This window comes from Penicillium vulpinum (assembly GCF_028829585.1).
Source record: "Penicillium vulpinum strain IBT 29486 chromosome Unknown utg000003l_segment0_segment0, whole genome shotgun sequence".
Taxonomy (NCBI): Eukaryota; Fungi; Ascomycota; class Eurotiomycetes; order Eurotiales; family Aspergillaceae; genus Penicillium; species Penicillium vulpinum.
This window is the reverse complement of record NW_026643243.1, coordinates 5,802,127-5,825,762: the sequence shown is the minus strand read 5'-3', so window position 1 is coordinate 5,825,762 and position 23,636 is coordinate 5,802,127. Positions and strand designations below refer to the sequence as shown.

Below are 23,636 nucleotides of genomic sequence, written 5' to 3'. Positions count from 1 at the left end.
GCGCAACCTCGCCAAATCTGCGCTAGCGTCGCCTGAAGCAGAAACCCACACAAACCCATCTCGACATATTTCACTCTGCTTCACGACAACTCCGACAACTGCCGCCCTTGACCAGTTCAAGTACAGTCAAGATGACCAACAACAGACTGCAATACGTGAGTTCTATCAGAAAGTTCCGACTGGAAAATTATTGATCTGACACTTCTCGATTTCCAGCGCCGCCGGAACCCGTACGTTTCCAAATTCCAAGACCAATCCATGCCACCATGATCTATACGATGATTCTAGTAGCGGGATGGCTATCACCTCCTCGAATGAGTTATTGACGAATTTTCTTTGTTTCAATAGGTACAACACGCGGTCCAACAAGGTTCGCATCATCAAGACCCCCGGCGGCGAGCTCCGTTACCTTCACCTGAAGAAGAAGGGTACTGCTCCCAAGTGCGGTGACTGTGGCATCAAGCTCCCCGGTGTGAGTACTCCCCCGGCGTTTCTGAGGCATTTTTGAACGGTTGTGTGGGATGTGTGCGATTGCGTGTGGGCCAACCGAACGACTTCGAAAAACTCTGTCTGGATGGACGGGTGTGCGAACGAATGGCCAACCGAAATGCTACAATATCCATACGACCGTCTCGCTGAATTTTTGGAGTCGGATCGACTAACTTTTTTTTTTTTTTTTACAGATCCCTGCCCTCCGTCCCCGCGAGTACTCTCAGATCTCTCGCCCCAAGAAGAATGTCAGCCGTGCCTACGGTGGCTCCCGCTGCGCTGGTTGCGTCAAGGACCGCATTGTCCGTGCTTTCCTGATTGAGGAGCAGAAGATCGTCAAGAAGGTCCTCAAGGAGTCCCAGCAGAAGGCCGCCAAGCGCTAAGCGTGCTTTTTGTCGGTGTTGTCCTTTTACGGTGGAGCGAACGTTATGGGAAAAACGGCTGGGAATGGTTCTCTTAAAATCTTAAAGATGAACAGGAACAGCTAGCACGCGAGTCCAAAAAAAGGCTCGTGGCTAAGCAAATGAATCAATTTCATTTATCTTCATGAGAGATTCCCTGACATGTCGAATCAAGTTGTCTGAAATTATCCCCGTGGTGTCTTGAATTTGCTTCTCGAATGGAAGCCTCGTACATATCGTGTCTGTTCCGGCCAGCAACCGTGGCAGTCGATATCTAGCTGTGATGACGCATTTGGGTAAGTCTATGATGGTGGTTGGGCAGCATCTTTCAGACCAACATCTCTTGTTGATCTGCACCGGTTATAGACGCTCCCAGGCTCGGACAAAACGTAGTTGTCGCTGAGTAAAACAATGGCGTTCTCTGTGTTGGGCAACGTAGCAGAGTGGAATTTGCCTAGCATCTGGGGCTGAAGTATACCCAGGTGACTTCTCGGCATGTCGATCTCATATATAGCTGTCCTAGTACTCTGAATTGCATGTATATTCTACGCATGGCTAGGACCCCACATGGTTGGTCAATAGATCTAGGCCTTGTTTTCACGGCTGTGGATAAAATATGTGGCCAAGTCAGCGATGAGCGTCACCTGGGCACTGAGGACAACTCCCTTGGGTGGACATTTTCCTGCAATAGAACAAGACAGTATGTACGGAATAGCTGTAGGAGCTCTATTTATTTTAGAATATCTCTAAACATTGCAAAACTCTATGTGGTGCCTAATAGGATATCTGAGTTCCCTACAGCCCTGCATGCATCAATGTTGGTTATGTATATAGAACATGGCTTCCCGTTAGACGGAAGTCCAACTGCCTTTTTTTTTTACAACCAATGGGTAAAGCAAACTGAAGGATTTGGTCCAGGTCATCTTCTATTAGGAATAAATACATAGAAATATCTCTCTCAACGCTGTCTGCAGCTTCAAGAGAAGAGCATGCGTCATTCTTGTTGTCTACCTTGAATTCTTCTCAGCTCTTTTCAACTCACGTTTGAAGCTCTGGGTCATGGGGATTAACCGACGGTCTGCCACCAAAGTAGAAAATATACGGAATCACGGAGTCCCAATATTGCAACAAGCACCTAAACCAATACCAAAATCGCAATTTCACCCCTTCATTTGACATGAACGTGCATCACTTCTATTATACCAATTATACCAATCTTCCAATGTCAACATAAGTAGATAGAGGACATCATTCATGCGATGAGCAACTCTATAGTACACCTGAGTAAGCTGTAAAATTAATGCTTGTTCTATGTTGTATAACTTTGTGGAGACCTAATCATCAAAGAAGTGGTCTTCTTTGCCAAGAATCTGCGCCTCGTAACTTCAAAAGCATAACTGACAGGGGCATACATATCTCCTTACTATTGACTCCTATAGACAGCCGTAAAATAAAATAAATGTTCTGTTAATGTCGTTAGGGGGCTTTTTACCCGCGGAGTTTGGTAGATTGAGACTCCGACTAGTCATGCATTAGGTTTAGGGTTAAGCGACACCGCCTGTCAGCGAGGCTCATAGGGCCTTCTTTCACTATAGAATATTTCGTTTAGTTCAAGTCTCAGATATGTTGCCTGTAGAAAAAAATCACCTTATTCCACATGTAATGTGTTAGCTAGATCTAAAGATATCTATGGGGCACTGGAATTTGAGCCAAAAAGAATTGTTTCTGTTGCATTATATGTTTTATGGAAGATCAGCCATGGGGGAAAAAGTATAGTGGCATAATTGAATCTCTATTCTTGATTCAAAGTTGCTAATATCTTGAACTGCTATTTCAGGCAGGAGCTCCATCCTGCAGGTCCTCTGTGGCTTGACCTCAAGGCTGCAGATGAGATTGGCTGAAGATACACTGAATTTATGACTAATTGACGGCCATGTTCATCAGTCTAAGTACATGTACTATATGAGATGGATTTTCTCAACTTTAAAGTTCAAAAGCGAAATATAGCATTATGCTCGGACGTTCTTGTAAGCAGTCAACATACAAGTGGGCTGTGTGACAACAATAGATCTCCTCCCCAAAGAAGATCTAGTGTCCCTGTAACACCCAGACGTACACCAATATATAGTGAAGGAAGGGTCAAAGTGCTGCTAAAGTAAACCAATGAATATTGATCCCTCTACTTCCATGCATTGTTTTACTACATAAGTACGTAGCGCATATGCAATGTACGTGGCCACTGCGACTTTGTTCAATTCCCAGTGCCTCGAAGCAGCCAATAGAGTAAGCTGCCAGTCTTGATCCGAATGTGGCTTTTTTTCTTTTACTGTGAAAAGGAATTTTCACTGTCGCCTCCATGATGGGATCCAGGAATACGGATGACAACAGACAATGGAATCGGCCTAAGAAGCGGTCAGGCGATTGTTCTGTGTCGCATTGCCTCCTTAGACTATCCACTCCGACGGTTAGCGCCTGTCAAAGAAAGCTCGAGCGTATGCATCATTGACAGCTGTCGAACCGGGCCGTTCCATCCCACAAACGCCTAACGGCAGGCTCGTGTAGTTTCCACCAGGGCAACAGAGAGTCATAATATACAGAGAAAAGGGCTACTGATACTACATTGTATATCAGATGTAACAGCTCTCTCAAAAGACCTTCAACGTAGCCTATGTGACAAGAGAAAATCTCCGGGGCGTACCGGGATACGTCTGCCAATCCCGGATTCCAGCAGACTGGGTAACCTATCGGCTACTGAGTACATATCAAGTGACATTCCTGTACCCGCATCGATGTCATGCAGGTCAAAAATGAAGAGACCAACGGAATACACCCCTTTCTCCGGTTCCCAATTTACCTTTTCGAGATAATCGATAGATCAAAATCGGTCTAGGATGATCCCGGGCTGAGTTCGGTTTGATACCCATAAAGTGATATTTTCGGGCTGAACAGTGGGGCAGTCTGTGCCTGACGGTGCTCGTTCTTGCAATTGAGGCTATTAATACTGGCTGCCTCTACCCTGCATGAAAGACTCCAAACCTCTCCACAAGAATCAGTGCGAAGATCCTTTCTGATGACTGCATTGTGTATATACACGTGACATATTGGTATGTACGTCAAAAGGAAAAGCAAAACAAAAGAAGGAGAGAGAAAGAAGAGAAGATCAAAGTATAGAGTACATTGTATATTGGGGTGAGGATACAGCTTCCGGGGGATACTGACGCCATCACAGTGAGAGTGGCTCCTCTCACTGGCTGATTGGGTTCGTCGATAGTCTAGTAAGATTCACTATAAAACCTCAGCTCCCTTCAATAAAAGGAAGCTAGCAATATCACTATACCTCTTTTAATAGTACGGGACGCATGTCCGTCGGTTGGGCGGCCAATCCACTCGCCTTTAATATATACTGACTAATAGCGAACAACCTTGGAAGGAATCAAAGCCTGGGCCACTAATTAAGCTGCAGACTGTCACAAGAGAATTTTATACTCTGTTTAATTTGGTGAAGGTCCAAGCGGGCGCTAAAGAAATCGGCGCTGAGGACATTAGTTTACACACTAAATAGATAGGCGCATAATAGCCCTAGGTAGCAGCCCCTGGGCAGTTAGGGTTAGATTAATAATACTATCAAAGTTCACCCTAGAGCCCCCCAGTGATTTAAATCTCCAACTTGAGTAGAATACGAACATCTTACCTAACATATAATAATATAAATAAATCTCTATCGGCACGGCCCGTAGGGGACCTTCGAAACTCAACTTCAGACACGGAGCACTAGCATATTCAGCCGCATTGTGAGCGTCATTGCAGCTGTCACCTGTATAACGGTGCACAGACGTGCTGTTTAATGAGTGGCTCCTTCTGTAAAGCACAGAAGCTACTGCACTGCGTGCTCTACGGATGCATGTTGCTCATACCCGGACAGGTAGATACATATGTAGTGGTATCTTTCCAAGTATGTACCTGTATACTCTGTAGATAGGGTATAGTATACCAGATGCGAATCTGTAAATACGTGCTAATCTAGAAGTATGTGTTAATCTAATCACTGTATATGACAGGAGCACTATTTTCTCCCTCTGTTCTATATATTTCGTATTATCCCAGGAAATATAGTAGCCCACATTGTATCGCTTCTTTCACTGGTGCCATTGCCGATCTCCCTATGACACTGCAATATGAAACCTCCTGATAAGTGTGTAGATAAATGTCCTGACGGAAGACAGCATACATTTGAACTTAGGGAAGAAACTTGATAATGAATAATAATATAATATTATGCCCTAATTACAATTGAGCCCCCATATCTTGTCAGTAGTCTCATCAGGGTTGATTTATTCGGAAATACACTCTGGTGAAAAATGGGTTTGTACCGCCCCCACGATCTGTTAGCCCAAAACGAGGGTATCGGATTTCCTTTTACTGCGACATCGGCAAAAGAGGAAGTGGGGAATGACCGGGAGGAAAGATGAAATTGGAAAAGGAAACACACATCTGCCGATACAGCCGATGTAGCCAAGAATGTCCGCGTCACCTGAGCACCCTGGTTTACTGCAGAAGTCGTTCGAGTGATATAGCGGGGTGTTGGTGGGGTTGCTCAACGTGGCTAATTAAGGACAGAATTTGGATCTGGTGTCAAGAGAGACTAAAGGAGACTAGCAAGAAGAAGGCGGCAAATGCCCTCTATCGTATTTTGTATTTCATAAAGTACCTCTTGTAATATTCCCAAATCTATGGAAGTATGCAGGTGGTCGCTTAACAAGTTTTCCTTTTACTATGGTTGGAGGCTATTCCTGTCACTTGAGACACCGCTGTGCAAGCATATGAAGCATTCTCAGCAGCACAGCATGTGGTCCGTGCTACAGACAAGAACAATGCCAATGCATTGACATGGGTGAGTCGCTGTTTATCCAATACAAAAGTCGGGGGCTAAGTTGAAAAGATGTGAATATTTTCATTTCTTGGCACTGTTTATGCCCAACATTACCAATGACATACATTTGTAATGATTGGAGACATGTGGGACTCGAAAGAAGTGAAACCACACAAGCTACATGCCTAAAATCAAGCGCACTATTGAAGGTCCATTGACGAACATGACAGAGAACGATGATTGACGCTATCTCTTTGTGATAGATCTCAATATGAACCCTGGCACAATTGATTGTGCTTGGGAACTAATGATATAGGGATGCTCGGACCCGGTATCTTGTGCCAGTGTTAATTGGGACATCTGGAGAGAGAGCATGGTGGGGATTCTCTGTCACACAGAGTCAAAGCTCATAAACATCACTACTAACAATACTGACTTATGATACACTTGAAAAGAAAATATGTGTTGCTCATGTCAGAATGACTGAAAGATAGAGCGGACTGAAAAACAGAGGGGGGCAAATAACGAAAAAAGCAAAGTATCATGATGAAAATGAGACAAAAAAAAAGTAGATAGATCTCCTCTGCCTCGAGGCTCACTTTGTAGAATGCCTGCCAAATACAATCTGAATTCAAATAGCGAGATAAATAGGCACTGTCAAATAACGCCATGCCTCTAGTGTGGTCAATGGCCGACATGGTCTCAACCAATGGCCCGAAGATTTGAAAAGAAAAAAAAAAGATGTGAAAATAAAGAAAACTGGAAAAAAAGCACATGCACACCAGCTTCTCCGGGCTTGTTCATCGCTAACTAAATCTTGTTCCATCACCTCCGCCACACCTCTCCCTCCCTCCCTTTGTTTTTTTTCTTAATTTTCTTTTTTCCAATCCCATGCCGATTGACTGGGACCTTCGAATGGGTCATGGACCCTGTTGGAGCCTGACTCTGGAGCATACCAATCATGGTTATGGCCCACGTCAAATGCTGACCCTGGTTCCGCGGTATCGCTGAAGACCGTATTGTTGCCTGGTAACATGGGGGTGCATCCAATAACAGGACCCATGGGGTGTTGCATGTATGTCTGTGTCATTGGAAAGCTCGCATTGCCGTATTCATGTCCCATGCTAGGGTTGTTGCTTGTGGTTTGCTGCTGATGTGCTTCATTCTCGCTATGAGTACTGTTCGTGCCGTGTGATTTGACAACTTTTGTGGCGTGGACCCTCTTGGACTCCGAGGGCTGACGTGTGGACCCACGATGACCTGAGTTTGTTGCTTTCTTTTGGTGTTGGAGCTTGCGGTAGCGGGTAGTTGATTGGATACCACCGCTGTGGATGGTTTCAGGTGTCAGTCTCCAGAAGTTCACTGCTTTTTTACCCGGTCCAAGCTCTTCCTTCACGGCTTCGAATCCCTAGACTGAAAGTTAGTATTGATATCAAATAAAGTAGACCTTGAATTGAGCATATTGTAATCGTATTGCAACAAATAAATCAAAGAATGAGAAGTGAGAAGTGAGAAGTGAGAAGAGAGAAGAGAGAAGAGAGAAGAGAGAAGAGAGAAGAGAGAGTTACCGCGTTCATTGAGAGATTATGGCGAATACTGTTCTGCCATCCCTTTGCATTCGGGTCTGCTCCCTTGTCTGTATTCGCTTCAAACCAGGAGTAAATGCTTTGGAGTTGAAGCTTGTGCCCGGGGGCATCCTTCAAGGCCTGATAGATGAGAACGGAGTATGGGGGGTGTCCAGGACGCTCCTCTTTATTGTCACCAGTGCTTGAACGTGGCGAAAGGCGGTCTCCTGCATGGCTTGTCATAGCAGGACTCGAAGCAATGAGCGATTGCGGAGATTGATAGGAGGAGACTTCAGAAAGAGGCGACGGCGGGAAGTCTGGAGGAGGCTGAAGAGGTTCCACCTGAGGATAGTTGTATGGCTGGTCTTTGAAGACATGAGAGGGCTGCAATATTGACCAATCTGACTGGCTCTCTCCTTTCTGAGGGGCCAATACATCCAAGGATGTGCCAGCCGTGGTGGGGGTGATATTCGTGGAGTAAGGATCAAGACACGCATTTGGGTCCCCGATGAGCTCCTGAGGCAACGGACCCAAGCCGTAGTCGGCATCAGCAATGCGAGGGTAAATGTAACCTTCATGCTGGGGAGCATGTATGAAAGCTGGGTGAGATCTCCAGCTCGCCCAGTTAGGTACACTAATTTGGAAGGCCGGGGCATTCATTGCAAAATTACCAGTGCTCTGAGTCGGTTCTGGGTGTGACGGGAGATCAGGCCTGGAATCTTGGTCTGAAATCTGCACCCTATCGAAATGATGCGAATGGAATGAGAAATCCATGTTTGGCAAGGCAATGCTTAGTTGTGGGAGTGACTTGATGGGTTGGATGACAGAAGAATAGAAAGGGAAAAAGAAACGGAAGCATGAAAGTGAGAGAATAGAAAGATATGAGAGAAGGCAAATGGAAACTTTGGAAGAGGAAGAGGAAGAGGAAGGAATAAAAACAAAAACGAGAATAAGAATAAGAAGGGGAAAGGAACAGACAAGAGGCCTCAAAGAATGTTCAAGCAGAATCTGGAGCTGTACAGTTTAGAGATCCCATGCCAACACATCATATTCCTTCTGCAAATAACCTCATAAATGCATTCTAAAAGACGGTCTGGACCTAAGAGGATTTCTTGTATTATAGATCTACTTCGTATTTCAAAAAAACGCCCTGGATACCCAAGTCGTGGAACAGAGATTCATACAATGGCCAACGGGAAGTCAAAGTGGCTGGATCTAGTGCTACATGGACGCCTAGCCAGAAAGGGATGGTCAAATGGTCAAATGGTCAAATGGGAACCTGCAGGAAGTAGCCATTCATCTACACCGGCTTCATTCCGGGCCTTCTGGAAGTTAACTGTATGTGCCGTCTAGGTTTTTGTAGTCAAATTGTTTCTTTTTTTTCTTTTCTCATAGCCTGCATCCATCCAGCCGGAATCCAGGAATACATCCTGCTCCTGCAGGCCGGGATAGTGTCACCTAAAAGGACACCCAACGTCGACTGTGTTGCGAGTACCCGGGTAACAGAAAAATAAAAGAAAAAAAAGAGACATATGGTGTCGATACGCTAAGTCGTGGCCAAGAGGAAGGTTTGGGCTGCCCCTAAAAAACGATCATAGTGGGGGGTTGGGGGGAGAGGAATGATGAAGTCGTCAATGTAGAACGTGGTTGTTAGATCAAGCATCTGATATCACGATATCAAGTCTGGCTTATTCTGCAAAAACTTTGGGGGAAATATTTCCCAGTCCAATCACTGGAAAATATACCCCCGAACATCTCCCTGCATACACTATAACCCACTCTCCCCATCCCGATATGACGCCCATGTGGAAATCGTTGGTTGCGCATGTGTTACTTCCGGTAATAGATCTGAGACAATCTGTTAGTATCATCTTTTTAAAACTAAAAAAAAAAAATCGACTTACCCTTTTGAACTGGAAATGAAGTTGAAGGATTCCCTGGAAGAAAATAATTATGTCAGTTGAGAGATAGGGGGGAGATCATTTAGTATCACAGCATACCTTGTCAAATGTACTTTTGAAACCTCTCTCTCTTTTGGCACTATAATCCCATTCTTTGTCGACAATTCGGAAGGCAAGGTCTTCATACGGAGGTCCAGCCATGAACCGAATGAGACAAGTGTCTTCCTCGCCTGCCTCAGCCGATGACTCGCCACGCTTGCGACCGTTCTCACGCTCAATCCGGTAAGTCGGGGCCTTAGTCTTGTCGATCAAGTCGGGGTAGAAGATGTTGAATTTGTAACCTTGTACAACCTTGGGTGGAGGGTTGTCATGGTCGTAATGGGTTTGGTTGTATTTGTTCCATTCATAACCCATTTGGACTCGGTTGAAGTATCGCGGCTTTCGAGGTCGATGCTTACCGGCCCATTGAGGTTGCGAGCTCGTGCTCACGGCTTCTTCGCCTGTGAAGATTTCCTCATTCTCACTGACACCCTTGGCAAGCTCCCTTTCATATAGCGCTTTGGTCGCTTGCGAGAAGTCCTCGTTCGGGATGGACGAGAACCGCGTGGATACAGAGGCCGTGGGGACGTTGGCAGACGACGGAGTCGACACTACAGCAGAGGACTTCTCTGCAGCCCGGTGCCGTAGTGGGACAAAGCCCATACGGATAATTTTCTGGCGTTCACGCGCCTGTGTGGTTGGTAAGCATGTGACTTGAAATAAATGAGGGGAACCTTAAAACATACCACTTGGCTAAGGAATGCGGACTCATCCATGATCTCCAGGCCTTTGTCCTCCGGACGAACCTGAAGCATTGGATCTGGATCCAGGCCTTCAAACTCAGCATGGTTCGTGGCCTCACCCTCAACGATAACTGGAGCAAGAGGTGCTAGCTTTTCCCGAATTGATTCGGCTTCTTGTCTTTGCTGTCTCCTCAGATCGCGAACGCGCTCATCAATAATGGCTTTATAAACATTTTTCAGACTGGCCCTGGCCTTCCACACAGTCAGACTGCGCAGTAGCTCTTCCCAGTAATCTGTATCGATCGGCTCGTTCGAGTTCAACTTTCGCTTCACTTGTACTTCGAGATTTTGAAGCTGCTCGTAGGACTTCGGGCTTAGTAATTTGTTGATATCGGCAGCTACGGAGTTCAATGCACGGCCCTCGGGTCTGACGGTCTTTTGGCGATCTCGGCAGATAACTTTCATTGTCTGTAGGGTGAACAGTGGTCAACAGGGGTGTCCAATAGATAGCGGAGACGCGTAACATTACCTGCCAGAATTCACGATTTCTCGCGTTTTTCTCAAGGTTCACAAATGTATCGATGTCCTTCTCCAAGTCCTGCAGTTGAGTCTGTGAGAGTCCCTCAAACACACCATCCGGGTCCACAACATCCAGATCGGAGTCTGCTATCTCATCATCCAAGGGATCACGCGTAGGATCGATGATGCGGAGGGTAACTGTCAGCCAGTCGATAGGCTTTGCGCGCCCTTCCTTGACTCGAATCTCTGCCTTCTTTTTGGCCTGTTTCAGCACGAACATATCCTCCTGTGCGACCCACTCGCGCTCTTGCTGGTCTTCCTGGATCAAGTTGAGCCGGACTTGATCGCGCATGTTGCGAGGCTGATGCGAAGAGCCCGATCTATCATTGTTCCATCTGCGATCCGAATCTTGTCGATCGCGCCATTCTCCGTCGTCCCGACGAGGGTGTTTCTGAGGTTGACGCCACGAAGATGGCGATCGCGACCTGCTGCGCTTTGAGTCTGATCGGTCTGGGAATCGCGCAGACATCGTAGAAATCGTAAGGATATAGCGAAAAGTAAGGAATAAAGCAAAAGCTAGACCCGAACGTACGTAATTTGGATGTCGAAACGTGAAGTCAGAAGTTCGGGAGATCAGCGGGAAAGTCAAGCGGGCGGCAAACCTTCCCTATGGCCCCAGGCAGCTATACGAGACAACTTTGGAACTTCACAATTCCGCGTTGTAAAATCAACAGGTCGCTCAAGCCATGCCTTCGAGATGGCAGCGTCTTCACTTGTCCCAGCAGGGCTTACCTCCTTTGCTCTTCCAGTACACAGGGACCCGACAAGGCTATGAGATCCACATAACAGACCTCACCTACATCTGGTCAGAGCGGCTGGCCCATAAAGCTATCGCCAAGAGAGCAGAGGAAGATGCCACAACGATCGATCCCGGAGAGGATCCAGAACAGCTCAATGTGCTCCTGGAGAAAATTGGAGAAGCTTTACAAAAGGGCAATAAAAGTGTAATCCTAAGCAGTGGAACACAAACCGACTCTCTTCAAATCACAATAACAACCAAGCTGCCCGCCCCGTTGAAGCCCCTCAAGTGGTCTTTAAAGTTATCAAAGGAACCCCTATCATCCTTGACCATTAATCTATTACTTCCGCTTCTGAGAGAGGAAGCGGAGTGGGAGTCCCGCCAACGCTCACTCTTGAACCAAATCAAACAGAAAGACTACGTCCTCGGCAAGTTGTTTGATAAAATGGAAATACTTGGTGTTGACCTAGGATCTGTGTTCCCTAGCGCCGCAGGATCACGCACGTCTCGCAAGACTATTACGCGACCTGAGGCCGCTAAATTTGTCAAGGGTATTGCGCCGTTCGAGGAACAGACTTGGCTTGCTGAGACAGGAGTATCAGATGGTGCGTGTCTAGCCACCAATTTACTCCAGGAGATCTCGGAATCAGGTAATTCGCATGGTTTGGATACCTTCACCGAATCACAGGGTGAATGGTGGTACGAACTTGCGAGGCATTTTGAAACTAGCGCCAGAGAAGCCTCTCCTATCGAACAGGGAATTCCCAAGGACGAAATTAGGAAAAACCCGGTTGAAACCGAGGACCTCGACGCAGAAGGGGATTCAACGGGAAGCAGCGATGTAGATGAGTTTCAGGTATGCCACGACTTATTCCTAATCACAAACACCAAGTATAGTTTAACCCCGTTCATCTAGCGACAAGAAACCCCTCCCAGACTAAAATCCCAACATGGAAAAGGCAAAATATTATCACCCGAGCAACAGCCCAGAAAGAAAAGTCCTGCTGCGACGGTATTGCCTTCGGAGGAAGACGAAGCCACGGCATCAGACTCCGACTCCGAGCCCGAACCAATACCACGTAAGAGACGGATTCCCAGTGTTTCAAGATCGCCAGATCCCACTGCAGCTCAGCCAAAGGCCCGAGAACTGCCGAAACTTGCAAAGGGCGGATTGGGTAAAATTGGCAGCAAGAGCAAGAAAGAAACTGAGCGCCGACCCTCGCCATCTCCCTCTCCACCCCCCTCTCCTCCAGCGCAAGTTCACGATGTACCAAAAAGGCCAAAGGGCGGATTAAGCATGATAGGTGGCAAGAAAAAGCAAGCAAAAGAGCCCTCGCCTTCACCAGCCCCTTCCCCTCCAGCACAAGCCCGCGACTTTCCAAAACCTCTAGAGTCACCAGAAGAGGAAGAGAAAATTAACAAGGAACCTGCTCCTGTATCTTCAACACCGGCACCAGCTAAACGTTCCGGGAAACTTGGCATTATAGGCGGCAAAGCTAAAGCCAAAGCCTCCGAACCAGCTCGAGACAAGTCTCCGCTACCTAGTTCTGACACGGTCATGTCACCCGAAAAAGTCTCGCCTGCTAAACCGAAGGCTGAGTCACAAGCCCCTAAAAAGGAGGAGTCTCCATTTCCCACGCCAGCGGCGGAGAAGGTCCCCTCCGCTCCACCTGCAGAGCCGGAGACTGAAGACCAACGGGCTAACCGGAAACGCGAGGAACTAAAGAGGTCGCTTGAGGCTAAAGGCAAAGCTCCTGCAAAGAAGAAGCGAAGGTTCTAGACGAAGGGAAGTGATTTCATGTTCTAGGAATGTGCTTGTCATTTTCGAAGCGATTCAGAGTGAATTGCCATTGGCGTACATACGATACATGCTATCTAGGGAGAGACACATTTGAGAGCTGAAATATGCATGTGCTTAAATCTGTGGATTGATTCATTAAAAGTATCGCGATTGGGGAATCAAAGAGAAATAGAAAACAAGAAAGCGAAGTGAAGACGTAAAAGTAAAAACACGCGCTAATAATAGTACATATTGAGCGTTACCCCAAGACTCAAAGCTCAGTCCCTCAAAGGAGGGACCGTGCGAGCCGATGCAACACTTTCCTTCTCTTGCTCATTCGGGGTAATAAGCCGCACTCTCTTGGGCGACATGGCACCGGGTGAAACCGGCGCCGGAGAGGAAGTATTGTTTGTCAAAGTGACCGGGCCAGCACCACTACCACCGGTGGCAGCGGCAACACCGGCAACGCCCAGCATGCCGCGGACTTTTTCAACGGCCTTGCTTTCACCCTTAGTCCAGGGATCACGCTTGACGAGTCCGACACCGGTAGAGCGACTGGCAGAGTCCCGACGCTTGGATTCCGCCTGTAGGGCCTCGCGGTTTAGTTCGCGACGTGGGCCAGGCCCGCAGTCATGCGAGCAGCCGGCTGTGGCACAGCCGCCTTCGCTGGTTGACATGCCGAGCCAGGTTGTGATGCAGGCTAGATGGCCGCCGTGGCCGCAGCCTTGGCACCAAGTCCAGAGGGCGGATCCTTTGGGCCGAGGTACAGTGAAGGGCTCGAGAACCTCGATCTCCGATGCTGGGACAGGCTCAGTGGGAACTGAGGACTGCGTTGAATAGTTTGAAGTGGTTTCAGAGTCTGGATCGGAACCCGTAAGAGTAGATGAAGAAATCGGTGCAGTTTGCTGCTCTGCAACCCATTCCGGGGGTGGATCAAGGCTCATGCAAATAGAGCATGGTGCTTGAGGTGTGCTGCAGCGATAGCAGCGGCTGTTATCTTGGATAGAATTTTCAAATGGTCGTTGACACGTGTAGCAGTAGACGTTGATGAATGAATCTGTCTGAGCGTATTCGTAAACGGTAGGATATGTTGATACACAAAATAGGCGGAGCTCTGCTGCCTCGAGGTCCATTGAGTGCCGAATCAAGTGCTCATTGTAAGTTTTGAAGACCGTTTCGCATTCTTCATATGGGAGAATTTGTTCGCAGTCCCGGAAAAGCACATGCAGCTTCTGGAGAAGATGGGCCGCAGCCTGAATATCAACTAAGCTACTGCTGCTGTGGTAATATCGGACTGATTCTTTCAGAATCGCTTCAATCCCCCACGGTTTCAAGTCTGTTCCGTCTGGCGTGAGTGGAATCTGGACTCGTGAGATACCGCCCATTGTTGAGTGAGGCAGTGTGCCGAGGTAAGGTATATCATCTGGTGGGAAAGGTTGCTGCTGTCTTTCAAGAGGGGTTGATTCTGTGATCAAAGGGAGAGGACTCGAAGGGCGCTCTAGATGAAGTCGACCAGTCTCTAAGGCAAGCTTGTCAAAGAGCTCATCCTCCGATTCCTCGCGTGTAGAAGCTAGAATCGATCCTTTTCTCAACGCTGTGGCAGATTGTCCAGAATCCAGAGATTTAGATACCTCAGGTTGTCCAGTAGACGAGTATGATGCACCAATAGATTTGGAGGGGTGCGAGCTGTCGGTGGATGTAGAGAACATTGGAAAACTCTCTGAAGAATCATGCCGAGTATAGCGGTCGGTACGAGGTGGCCGATTAGATTCCATTTGTGCTTCAAGAGTCAAGGGTTTCTTGGGAAATTGCTTGTAGTCACGAATTGCTGCACGCTTATCTTCCAACTTTTGGTCATAGTCATCCTCGGAATTTTCCCGAGGGAAGTCTGGGTCACCATGAAGACGCCAATCTGCTTTGCCAGCAATTGCCCGAGGCGCAGACCGTTGCTCTTTGTCCAAGTCTTCTTGTGTAGGGCCCCATTGATATTTGGATGACCGAGTATCATCGGTTGATGATAGTCGCCCACGTGGCAAGGGTATACCGTCTGACATCCCCCAACCATTATGGTCACTCAAGACTGATGGCGGAAGAGGGTCAAGATCGATTGCACCATCGCTCAACGAGGGGATTTGGGAATCAGTGCTCGACCACGAGTCTTTTGGGGAATCGGGCAATGGTCGCGCAAGAGGAGTGGTCATATTCGACGAGCTTTCAGCCTCGGGGACCGCCTCCATGACCCCTTTGAATAACCGACTTTTGACTCTGTCCTGTCGACCATCATCGGGTCGTGACCTGTCTATCAAGCCTCCATCCTTAGATGACCTGTCTTTCAGGCCAACCTTTGCTGGGTGATCTCTAGCTCTACATTGGAGTTCTTGAAGAATAGTGAATTTGACAATTCTCCAGGTCTGAGCCAATCTGGCCAAGGATACCTCATCTGCACATTCAGCGTTATGGTCCAGCGACTCAATCAAAGAGTTCAGGACGTCAGCCTGCGTTCTATGTTCACTGTGCTCATCCATCAATGGTGTATAGTGACTTGCCAAATACCGAAAGACTGCCGAGTCATTTGTGGCACCGGGAATAGCCGTAATGACTCCCACCTGACTAGGCATTGGGGTTGCGAGTTTGGCCAATGCTTGTTCTAGAGGGAGCACCGGTATAAAGTCCACTGGTCCAGGTGGAGTACTGCCCAAGGACTTGGATGATCGAACCGCGGCCGACGTGTGAGGCCGATTCCGAAGGGAACTAGCCAAAATAGCTTCATCAAATATGTCATCTGCGGGGCTTTGGCTTAGTGATCTCTCGCCAGTGCTGTCCTCATCTTCTTCGGGCCGTAAAAATTCAGTAGCATTGACTCCCAAAGGACGTCGTCTGGGCCGTTGTTGACTGAATGCAACAAACTCGCCATTAGGACTCCAGGCCACAGAGCACATGGGTCGGCGGTTGACCACAGTTGGGGCATACCGAACATCGGTCTGGGTAAAGGCCCCGGCCTCGCCGACTGTCCACAAAAGATCCTTGGAGCGCCAGAGCAGATCTGACGCGGGTGAATCGTACCGATCGAACTCGCGGAATGGAACGTGCGGGCGACGGAGATCCCAAAGGTGAACGCGTGGGTCTTCTTTGTCATAGGACGTAACAATTTGAGACGATTGCCATTCTCCTGAGGCAGGAGACTCACCAACCCAAGAAGGAGGCCTCCACCGCACATTTGTGACCGCCTGGGGCGTTCGGAACTGGAATGCAGGTTTCTGCCGTCGCTCCGCAGATGAAGAAAAGTCCCAGACTTTTACCTGGCGATCCGTGCCACCACTCACAATATGCTTTCCGTCGGGGTGCCAGTCGACTGCGAAGCATGGGCGATCATGAGCGGCGATTCTCATCAGTGGGGCGTTAACCTTTCGGTAATCCCACATCTGGATCGCGCCGCTGTCTGAAGCAGTTGCAAATATGACTCCATCGTTAGGAGACCACCGGACGTCTCGGATGGCATCGCTGTTGCCTTGGTACGAATGTTTGCTGCCGCACGTGGAAGTTCCCCGGTTTGCAGAGGCGGATCGCAGATCCCACATCCGAATTGTGCCATCTTGACTGCCGGATAGGAGCCAAGAAGGAAGATGAGGGTTGAAGGCAAGCCTATGCACCTGGCGGTTGTGACCATGGAAACGACATAATTGGAGGCCGGGCCGCTGTAGGTCGTAAACCACAATCCGACCATTTGCGACTGCAGTTGCGATTATCCGGTCATAGTTGCCATGTGACCATTTTACGTCCTTCACATTCAATTGGTCCTTGTGTGGCATCGAAACGCCCACATCGTGGTGGGTAGATGCATAGCTAATGACTGCATTTCGAATATTGAATTCCTCTGACGAGCGGTCTGGTGAGACCTGGATGGTTTTGAGAATCTCCTTGCCTGCGATAACCGCATGTGTCCGCTCAGGCGAGATGTCTAAAGCCGTGATTGCGATGCCTGTTTTGTGGGTCACAGTCTGCGGTTCTCCTGGTCTTTACGGAAAGAATATAATTAGAAACTGAAGATTCCATTGGCTCAAATGTAATTCCCCGATAACACTAGTTCCGACCAAATGGCGGGGGTCACAGTTTGTGTGAGAACAAAGAGGAAATCACGGGGAGTAAATCAGGAAAGTAGGGGTATACGAGCGGTGTGAGAAAGCTGCAACACTTACAGTGATTTGGATCTGATCGACCGGGGACCACCCCCACGACTGCTTTGGGGACTAGGTGGTCTCGAGCCCGCGAAGAAGGGTTGGGCGAATCTAGCGAGGGCATTTGCGGCGCGGTTTGAATACTTCTGTGGCGGAGGGGGAGGAGGCGGAGGGACCGGAGATCGCGAACCTGAGAGGTCCGACATCGTTCATAGCTAGGTCTCCATTATGGCACACGACCACCAGAAAGGGAGAAAAGATGCGGAAGTTTGAGATCGTCGAAATGCAAGCGGTGAGGGAAAGATCCCTGAGGCACCGACGATCCATGCCTTACTGTCTGACATTGAACTTTGTACATAGTACAATTATAACGCAACATTACAAGGATGTTATGCCTCACGTATAGGGCACCCGTTAGGTAGTTGTACTCCGAATCCAGTACTTTTCTCTTTAAATTTTGTATTTCTCAAACTATCTCTTGAAAGCGAATCGGGCCGGAACACAGGAGCGGTCTAGGAGACAACACATACGAGAGATCAGATTAGAATGTGATCTTGAATAATTTCTCCGAAGTGAACGTGTCCAAAGAAAGAATATACCTATATAGTACTATATCTGAAAGAACCTTAAGAAGAATGTGATTCTGATTTGTCTTACCTCAAACCGAGGGTTCGGGATTATGGGATATGGGACACGAGACACGAGACACATGGGGAATACAAAGTATGTAGATTGATATATATATATCTTCAAACATAGATCTTTGGAGATTATGACATACTTACAATTTTACGTACATCAAAATGTATTATAATCCAGTGGCCAACCAATTCCATTGACTGCGCCTCTTGGAGTGCCACCTCAAATGACTAACAGGCACTAAGAAAGAGGCAAATATGAGACACTCAGCTAATCACGTACATCAAGTAAAGCTCGGACAACCAATCCAAGCTGAAGATCACACACATCACGGAGAAAAAAGAAGTAAATCTGGATTTAATTGGTATAAATGACCAGGCTCAGATGATGTTTTGTTTTCCTTGGCAATTAGTGAAGTCATAATAGATTATCCATATGCGTGGATTGTTCTCGATCTATCGATCGACGATCCCTTTTATGCCCCCTGTTTGACTTCTAGGGTGATTTGAATTTTGACTATTAGGTATAAAAGACTGCTCTAGAATGACTAGATTGATATATATATATATATATATATATATATAATATACATATAGGAGACAAACAAAGTGCTAAAACAGAACTCGGGAGATATAGATATAGAGGCAATTTGGAACTCCCGAGGTCGGAAGCTTTAGTGAGTGCTAACAGTATCCACCTTTTTTTTAGCTGCAGTAACCTGTAATTCCAATCCACACACCGTAACTCCGGCATATTGATATTTATATTCCTTATATTTCCCTTTATTTGCCTCTTAGTGACTTAACAGTTCCAACTTTCCCTTCTAAGTCTAAATTAAAAGGAAAAAAAGAGAGTAGGGGGAAATATAAGGAAAATATAAGGAAATTAAGGAAAAATACTAAGCATTTGTATTTTCTTTTTTCTTTTCTTTTTCCTATACTTTTCTTTTCTATATTTGCTTCTTGTTTCCAAACCTCTCCATAATTTACTCTCTTCTTTAATTTCCACGTGGAAACCTGGTTCTCTCCGCCATCACTGTTCGCGTCGATCTTTCGCCATACCCGTCCAGTCCTTTCCGATCCGAACCCGGCAACCTCCCTTTCCTATCTTTCTTTCGAGGAGGCACTCTTGTCATGGACTTTGCTTGAAACACTCTTTTCTGGGATATTTAGTGGGCAATGGATCCCCATGCAGCCCTTGAGCTGCTGGAATACTTGCGCACCTTTTACCCAATCTTTCTTCTTATCCTCTTTGTCGCGGCCTTCGTGGCCAACACTACCATCGCTGCGAAGAAAGCCAGCAAGCATGAATCCCAATACTTTGGTCCTGGAGGGCGACCACTCCCTCAGCGAACTCGAAGTGTGACTGCCTACAAACCCCAAGAGTTCTCGCGGAACGTCAAACGAGTTTTCAATTTGCTTTCCGTGGCCATTCTCCTGACCTTCATTGCCGATGCAACTATCTATATCATACATGTGATGGTGGCCAGGTCAGAGAACTGGTGGCGAGGGCAGTCCTTTGTGGTACGTTTGATTCGGGTGGTTGAGTGTTTCTCAACAGTCGTTGACACTTATCACAGGTTTACGTCGTCGGATCGTTCTTCGTCTACGCAGTGCTGCTCATGGCAATGCTAGACACATCTCCCTCGCCTACTCTCGCCCAATTTGTCTGCTGGTCGGTTGCCATTCCGATCGAATTGGTTATTGTTAGCACCTCCCTCTCAATCTACACCTCGGTTCATCACGAGCCAATTGTTGGAGACCCAGAAGGTGGTCGGGTCCGCAGAAGCATTACACTATGGGAGTCTCTGGAAGTGGGATCGAATAGTGTGCGCATCCTTATTTTGTTTGCACTGGTTCTTCTCTACGCATGTCAATCGTTCAGCATGAAGAGCCACGAGAAGGCAAGCCAACGGGCGAATGGAGCCACAGAAGCCACGGGACTTCTGGATTCCAGTGGTGCAGAAAATGGCCACGCGAATGGACATGGGAACGGAACTGCCAACGGCCATTCATATGGCTCAACGAACGGAGCTCCTCGCGCTGAAGCTTCCAAACCTACTGATCCATGGGTGCGTCCGACGACTATTCCTTCCACTAGCTGGTGGGAGTACCTGAGCGGATACTCGCTATTTTTCCCGTATCTATGGCCGTCCAAATCCCGCCGCCTGCAACTAGTTGTCACATTTTGTTTTGGGCTCCTCATATGCCAGCGAGTCGTTAACGTCTTGGTACCCTACCAAATCGGAGTCATTACAAGTTCTCTTGCCAGAGGTGAGGGCGAGGACTTCGAAGTGCCATGGCTTCAAATTTGCCTGTATGTAGTGTACCGATGGTTGCAGGGCAGCCAGGGCCTACTCAGCTCCCTGCGCTCTAGCCTCTGGATCCCTGTGAGCCAGTATTCTTACATGGAGCTCTCCACCGCTGCGTTCGAACACGTCCATAGTCTTAGCTTAGACTTCCATCTCGGAAAAAAGACCGGCGAAGTTCTGTCCGCCTTGAGCAAGGGCGGCTCGATCAATACTTTCCTTGAGCAGGTCACCTTTCAGATGGTACCGATGCTTGTCGATCTTGTGATTGCGATTGTGTACTTCATGGTCGCATTTGATGTCTACTATGCTCTAGCTGTCGGGATTTCCACCTTTGGTTATCTTTATGTCACTATTCGCATGGCTCAGTGGAGAGCAGAGATCAGAAGACAGATGGTCAATGCCTCGCGACAAGAAGATGCCGTCAAGTAAGTTAGCACGAGGCTATTCGTTATACACTCAAAAGATAAATGTGGAACTAACTGATGCTCCTTCTAGGAATGACTCTATGGTCTCATACGAGACAGTGAAGTACTTCAACGCCGAACAGTACGAATTTAACCGGTACCGGGGTGCCGTGGGTGACTTCCAGAAAGCCGAATACCACGTGTTGTTCTCTCTGACACTGCTGAACACCTGTCAAAACACTGTGTTTATGATGGGCTTATTGGTAATGTGTTTCATTTGTGCCTACCAGGTTGCTATTGGTCAGCGCCCTGTGGGTAAGTTCGTGTCTTTATTGGCCTATATGGTCCAACTCCAGGGTCCGCTCAATTTCTTTGGCACATTCTATCGATCTATCCAATCCGCATTAATCAATGCCGAACGCCTGCTAGAATTGTTCCGTGAACAGCCAACCGTGGTCGATAGCCCACACGCTACCCCGTTGGCCACATGCAATGGTGATATCAAGTTCGAGAATGTTGAGTTTGCTTACGATGCGCGCAAACCCGCATTGAACGGCCTTACCTTCCACTGCCAGCCGGGAACCACTACCGCCTTGGTTGGGGAGTCTGGCGGAGGTAAGTCCACTGTCTTCCGCCTCTTGTTCAGGTTCTACAACACCGAGAATGGCCGTATCTGTGTCGACGGGCATGATGTACGGGATATCACCATCGATTCACTCCGCCAGAACATTGGTGTTGTGCCTCAGGATACTGTGCTTTTCAACGAGACTTTGATGTACAACTTGAAGTACGCCAACCAAGACGCTTCTGATGAGGATGTTTTCGAGGCTTGCCGTGCCGCCAGTATTCACGACAAGATTCTTGCTTTCCCTGACGGCTACAATACCAAGGTTGGAGAGCGTGGCCTACGGCTTAGTGGTGGCGAGAAGCAACGTGTGGCTATCGCTCGCACCATCATTAAGAACCCGCGCATCATTCTCTTGGATGAGGCAACCGCAGCTTTAGACACAGATACCGAGGAACATATCCAGAGGGCGCTATCTACGCTTTCACAGGGTCGTACCATGCTGGTTATCGCCCACCGTCTCAGCACCATCACTACCGCAGACCGCATCTTGGTGTTGTCAGAGGGTCAAGTGGCTGAAAGTGGCACCCATGAAGAGCTTCTGGCTATGAAGGGTCGCTACGCTAGCATGTGGCGTAAGCAGATCCGCGCCCAAAAGGCCATGGCAGAAGCTCAGGAACTAGCTGAGCGAATCCGCACTGCAGCTACAAGTGATGACAGCTCCAGTCAATCGGACGAAGACCGCAACGTTGTCAGCCGCCGAAACAGCTAAATCAGCAATGCCCGGACCGCTAAATAGGGACAGGGAATCACTCTTGTTTAACCTTCAACATGTGCATATGTTTTTCCATTTCCTCGCAAGAAAAGTCCCCAGAGGCAGTAATGATCGGAGGCAGCATGAGATCAAGTTTGATGTCTCATCTTGAGGAGTGAGAGCTTCACTTTTTTTCATGCTTTTTTTTTTCATTTTTCGGTTCGTTCGTTGTTCCAGGTATCGTTTTCTCTTTCATTTCTGTGTTTTTTTCTTCATTGGCGTTTTGGGTCTACGACGCGTACGATGTTATCTCTCCTCTTGTCCTTGTTTCATATGAATCCAGGCGCAGAGGGTCAGGGTTGGGACTCCTGCAAAATCAAAATAGATTAATTGCTAGGCTCAGTATTAATATAAGAAAAAAAAAATTCAATTAACGTGGGTTGTAACTACTTAATTTCGTGTATCTATAACTATCTTATATAGGTCAGGGTTTCAACTCAAAGTCCATGTCCACTCGACTCAGAGCCACCCATCAGTTTCCACAGAATGTCCAGCTGTTCTTCTTTGTATATCCTTGTTACGACATACAAAAGTACGTGTTAGTGCGTGATACGTTTAGACTCATGCAGTGGCACGTTAGTGCATGTTGATGTACGTCTCGGGACCGCTAGCTCTTTTCGCCAAGACCGGCGGCCAGAAAGCTTTACTTCACGTGACACTCACTACCATCCAAGCCACTACATCACTAGGTGGCTATATAATACAGAACCAACCCAAACCAGCCAATCTATCGAACACCTCGCATCAATGCATCCACCGTCGCCACAACTCCTGCGCGTCCTGCGCACCTCCCTAGTCAACACCCGTTGCACCTCGAACTTGACTCGAGTCTGCCAGATCCCATCAGCAACCGCAGCACCATGCCTCGTCTCAAATCCTCGCACCGAAATACCCTCAACACGCCGCAACTATAGCTCCCCCATCCGACCAACCCGTATGATTCCTCGCTCTCACGCACACAAACCCGTCAGCCGCGACCGCGGCCCAGAGTCCAAAGAAGACACCCAGACAAACTTTGATGCGCTGAACGTGCTGGGCAACATCGCTGCGCCGACAACGGCCATTGATGCGTGCCTCGATTCCGGATTCCATCTTAACAATGGCGTCAAGCTTACCAACGGCGATGGGTTGTTGCTGGTCGGCGGTGAGGCATTTGCATGGCGGCCGTGGAAGGCTGTCGAGGGCGCAGAGAGCGACCGTGTCGCTAAGGATGCTATGCTCAATTCAAAAGGGCAGTTTGAGCTTGATGAGTCGGTCTGGGGGTTGTTGAATCTCGTCTGGCCAAAACCTGGTATGTTGGCTCTTTCTGATTCTTTGGTTCTCGGATATGTACTTTTGTCCGCGGATATAACATATTTGAGCTTGACTACAAAATCTTCGATTCTCTAACATTTCTGCCACAGATATGCTCATTCTTGGTCTTGGTGGCTCGATGTTCCCACTCTCACCTGAAACTAGGCGTCACATCAACTCGTTGGGCATTCGGGTGGATATCCTTGATACCAGGAATGCGGCTGCGCAGTTCAATCTGCTTGCTACGGAACGCGGTGTAACTGAGATTGCCGCTGCTATGATTCCTATTGGATGGAAGGCTAGACCTCTCTAGGTAGGGGTTATAGGTT

The 23,636-nt window shown here is 47.8% G+C and overlaps 7 protein-coding genes across 7 annotated transcripts; 4 read left to right on the top strand and 3 right to left on the bottom strand.

The window, feature by feature from the left end:
• Nucleotides 1-131: 131 nt before the first annotated feature.
• N7479_007242 (60S ribosomal protein eL34) lies at nucleotides 132-872 on the top strand (the record flags this gene model as incomplete). The annotated part of the gene is made up of 4 exons (XM_057254936.1): nucleotides 132-155; nucleotides 217-230; nucleotides 349-472; nucleotides 684-872. 4 exons carry the CDS (start codon nucleotides 132-134, stop codon nucleotides 870-872), a joined length of 351 nt encoding a protein of 116 aa, XP_057108798.1.
• Nucleotides 873-6,628: 5,756 nt separating this feature from the next.
• On the bottom strand, nucleotides 6,629-8,099 carry N7479_007241 (uncharacterized protein; the record flags this gene model as incomplete). Its single annotated transcript, XM_057254935.1, has 2 exons — nucleotides 6,629-7,168; nucleotides 7,329-8,099. The coding sequence occupies 2 exons, from the start codon at nucleotides 8,097-8,099 to the stop codon at nucleotides 6,629-6,631; spliced, it is 1,311 nt and encodes a 436-aa protein (XP_057108797.1).
• A 1,056-nt stretch (nucleotides 8,100-9,155) lies between these two features.
• N7479_007240 (splicing factor cactin) lies at nucleotides 9,156-11,056 on the bottom strand (the record flags this gene model as incomplete). The annotated part of the gene is made up of 5 exons (XM_057254934.1): nucleotides 9,156-9,173; nucleotides 9,230-9,262; nucleotides 9,326-9,955; nucleotides 10,012-10,476; nucleotides 10,538-11,056. The coding sequence occupies 5 exons, from the start codon at nucleotides 11,054-11,056 to the stop codon at nucleotides 9,156-9,158; spliced, it is 1,665 nt and encodes a 554-aa protein (XP_057108796.1).
• Nucleotides 11,057-11,273: 217 nt separating this feature from the next.
• On the top strand, nucleotides 11,274-13,106 carry N7479_007239 (uncharacterized protein; the record flags this gene model as incomplete). Its single annotated transcript, XM_057254933.1, has 2 exons — nucleotides 11,274-12,182; nucleotides 12,243-13,106. The coding sequence occupies 2 exons, from the start codon at nucleotides 11,274-11,276 to the stop codon at nucleotides 13,104-13,106; spliced, it is 1,773 nt and encodes a 590-aa protein (XP_057108795.1).
• Nucleotides 13,107-13,384: 278 nt separating this feature from the next.
• N7479_007238 (WD repeat protein) lies at nucleotides 13,385-17,487 on the bottom strand (the record flags this gene model as incomplete). Its single annotated transcript, XM_057254932.1, has 2 exons — nucleotides 13,385-17,120; nucleotides 17,303-17,487. 2 exons carry the CDS (start codon nucleotides 17,485-17,487, stop codon nucleotides 13,385-13,387), a joined length of 3,921 nt encoding a protein of 1,306 aa, XP_057108794.1.
• Nucleotides 17,488-19,098: 1,611 nt separating this feature from the next.
• Nucleotides 19,099-21,972, top strand: hmt1 (putative vacuolar ABC heavy metal transporter (Hmt1); the record flags this gene model as incomplete). Its single annotated transcript, XM_057254931.1, has 3 exons — nucleotides 19,099-19,443; nucleotides 19,500-20,656; nucleotides 20,727-21,972. 3 exons carry the CDS (start codon nucleotides 19,099-19,101, stop codon nucleotides 21,970-21,972), a joined length of 2,748 nt encoding a protein of 915 aa, XP_057108793.1.
• Nucleotides 21,973-22,761: 789 nt separating this feature from the next.
• N7479_007236 (Mth938-like domain-containing protein) lies at nucleotides 22,762-23,620 on the top strand (the record flags this gene model as incomplete). Its single annotated transcript, XM_057254930.1, has 2 exons — nucleotides 22,762-23,305; nucleotides 23,418-23,620. 2 exons carry the CDS (start codon nucleotides 22,762-22,764, stop codon nucleotides 23,618-23,620), a joined length of 747 nt encoding a protein of 248 aa, XP_057108792.1.
• Between the last annotated feature and the right edge of the window lie 16 nt (nucleotides 23,621-23,636).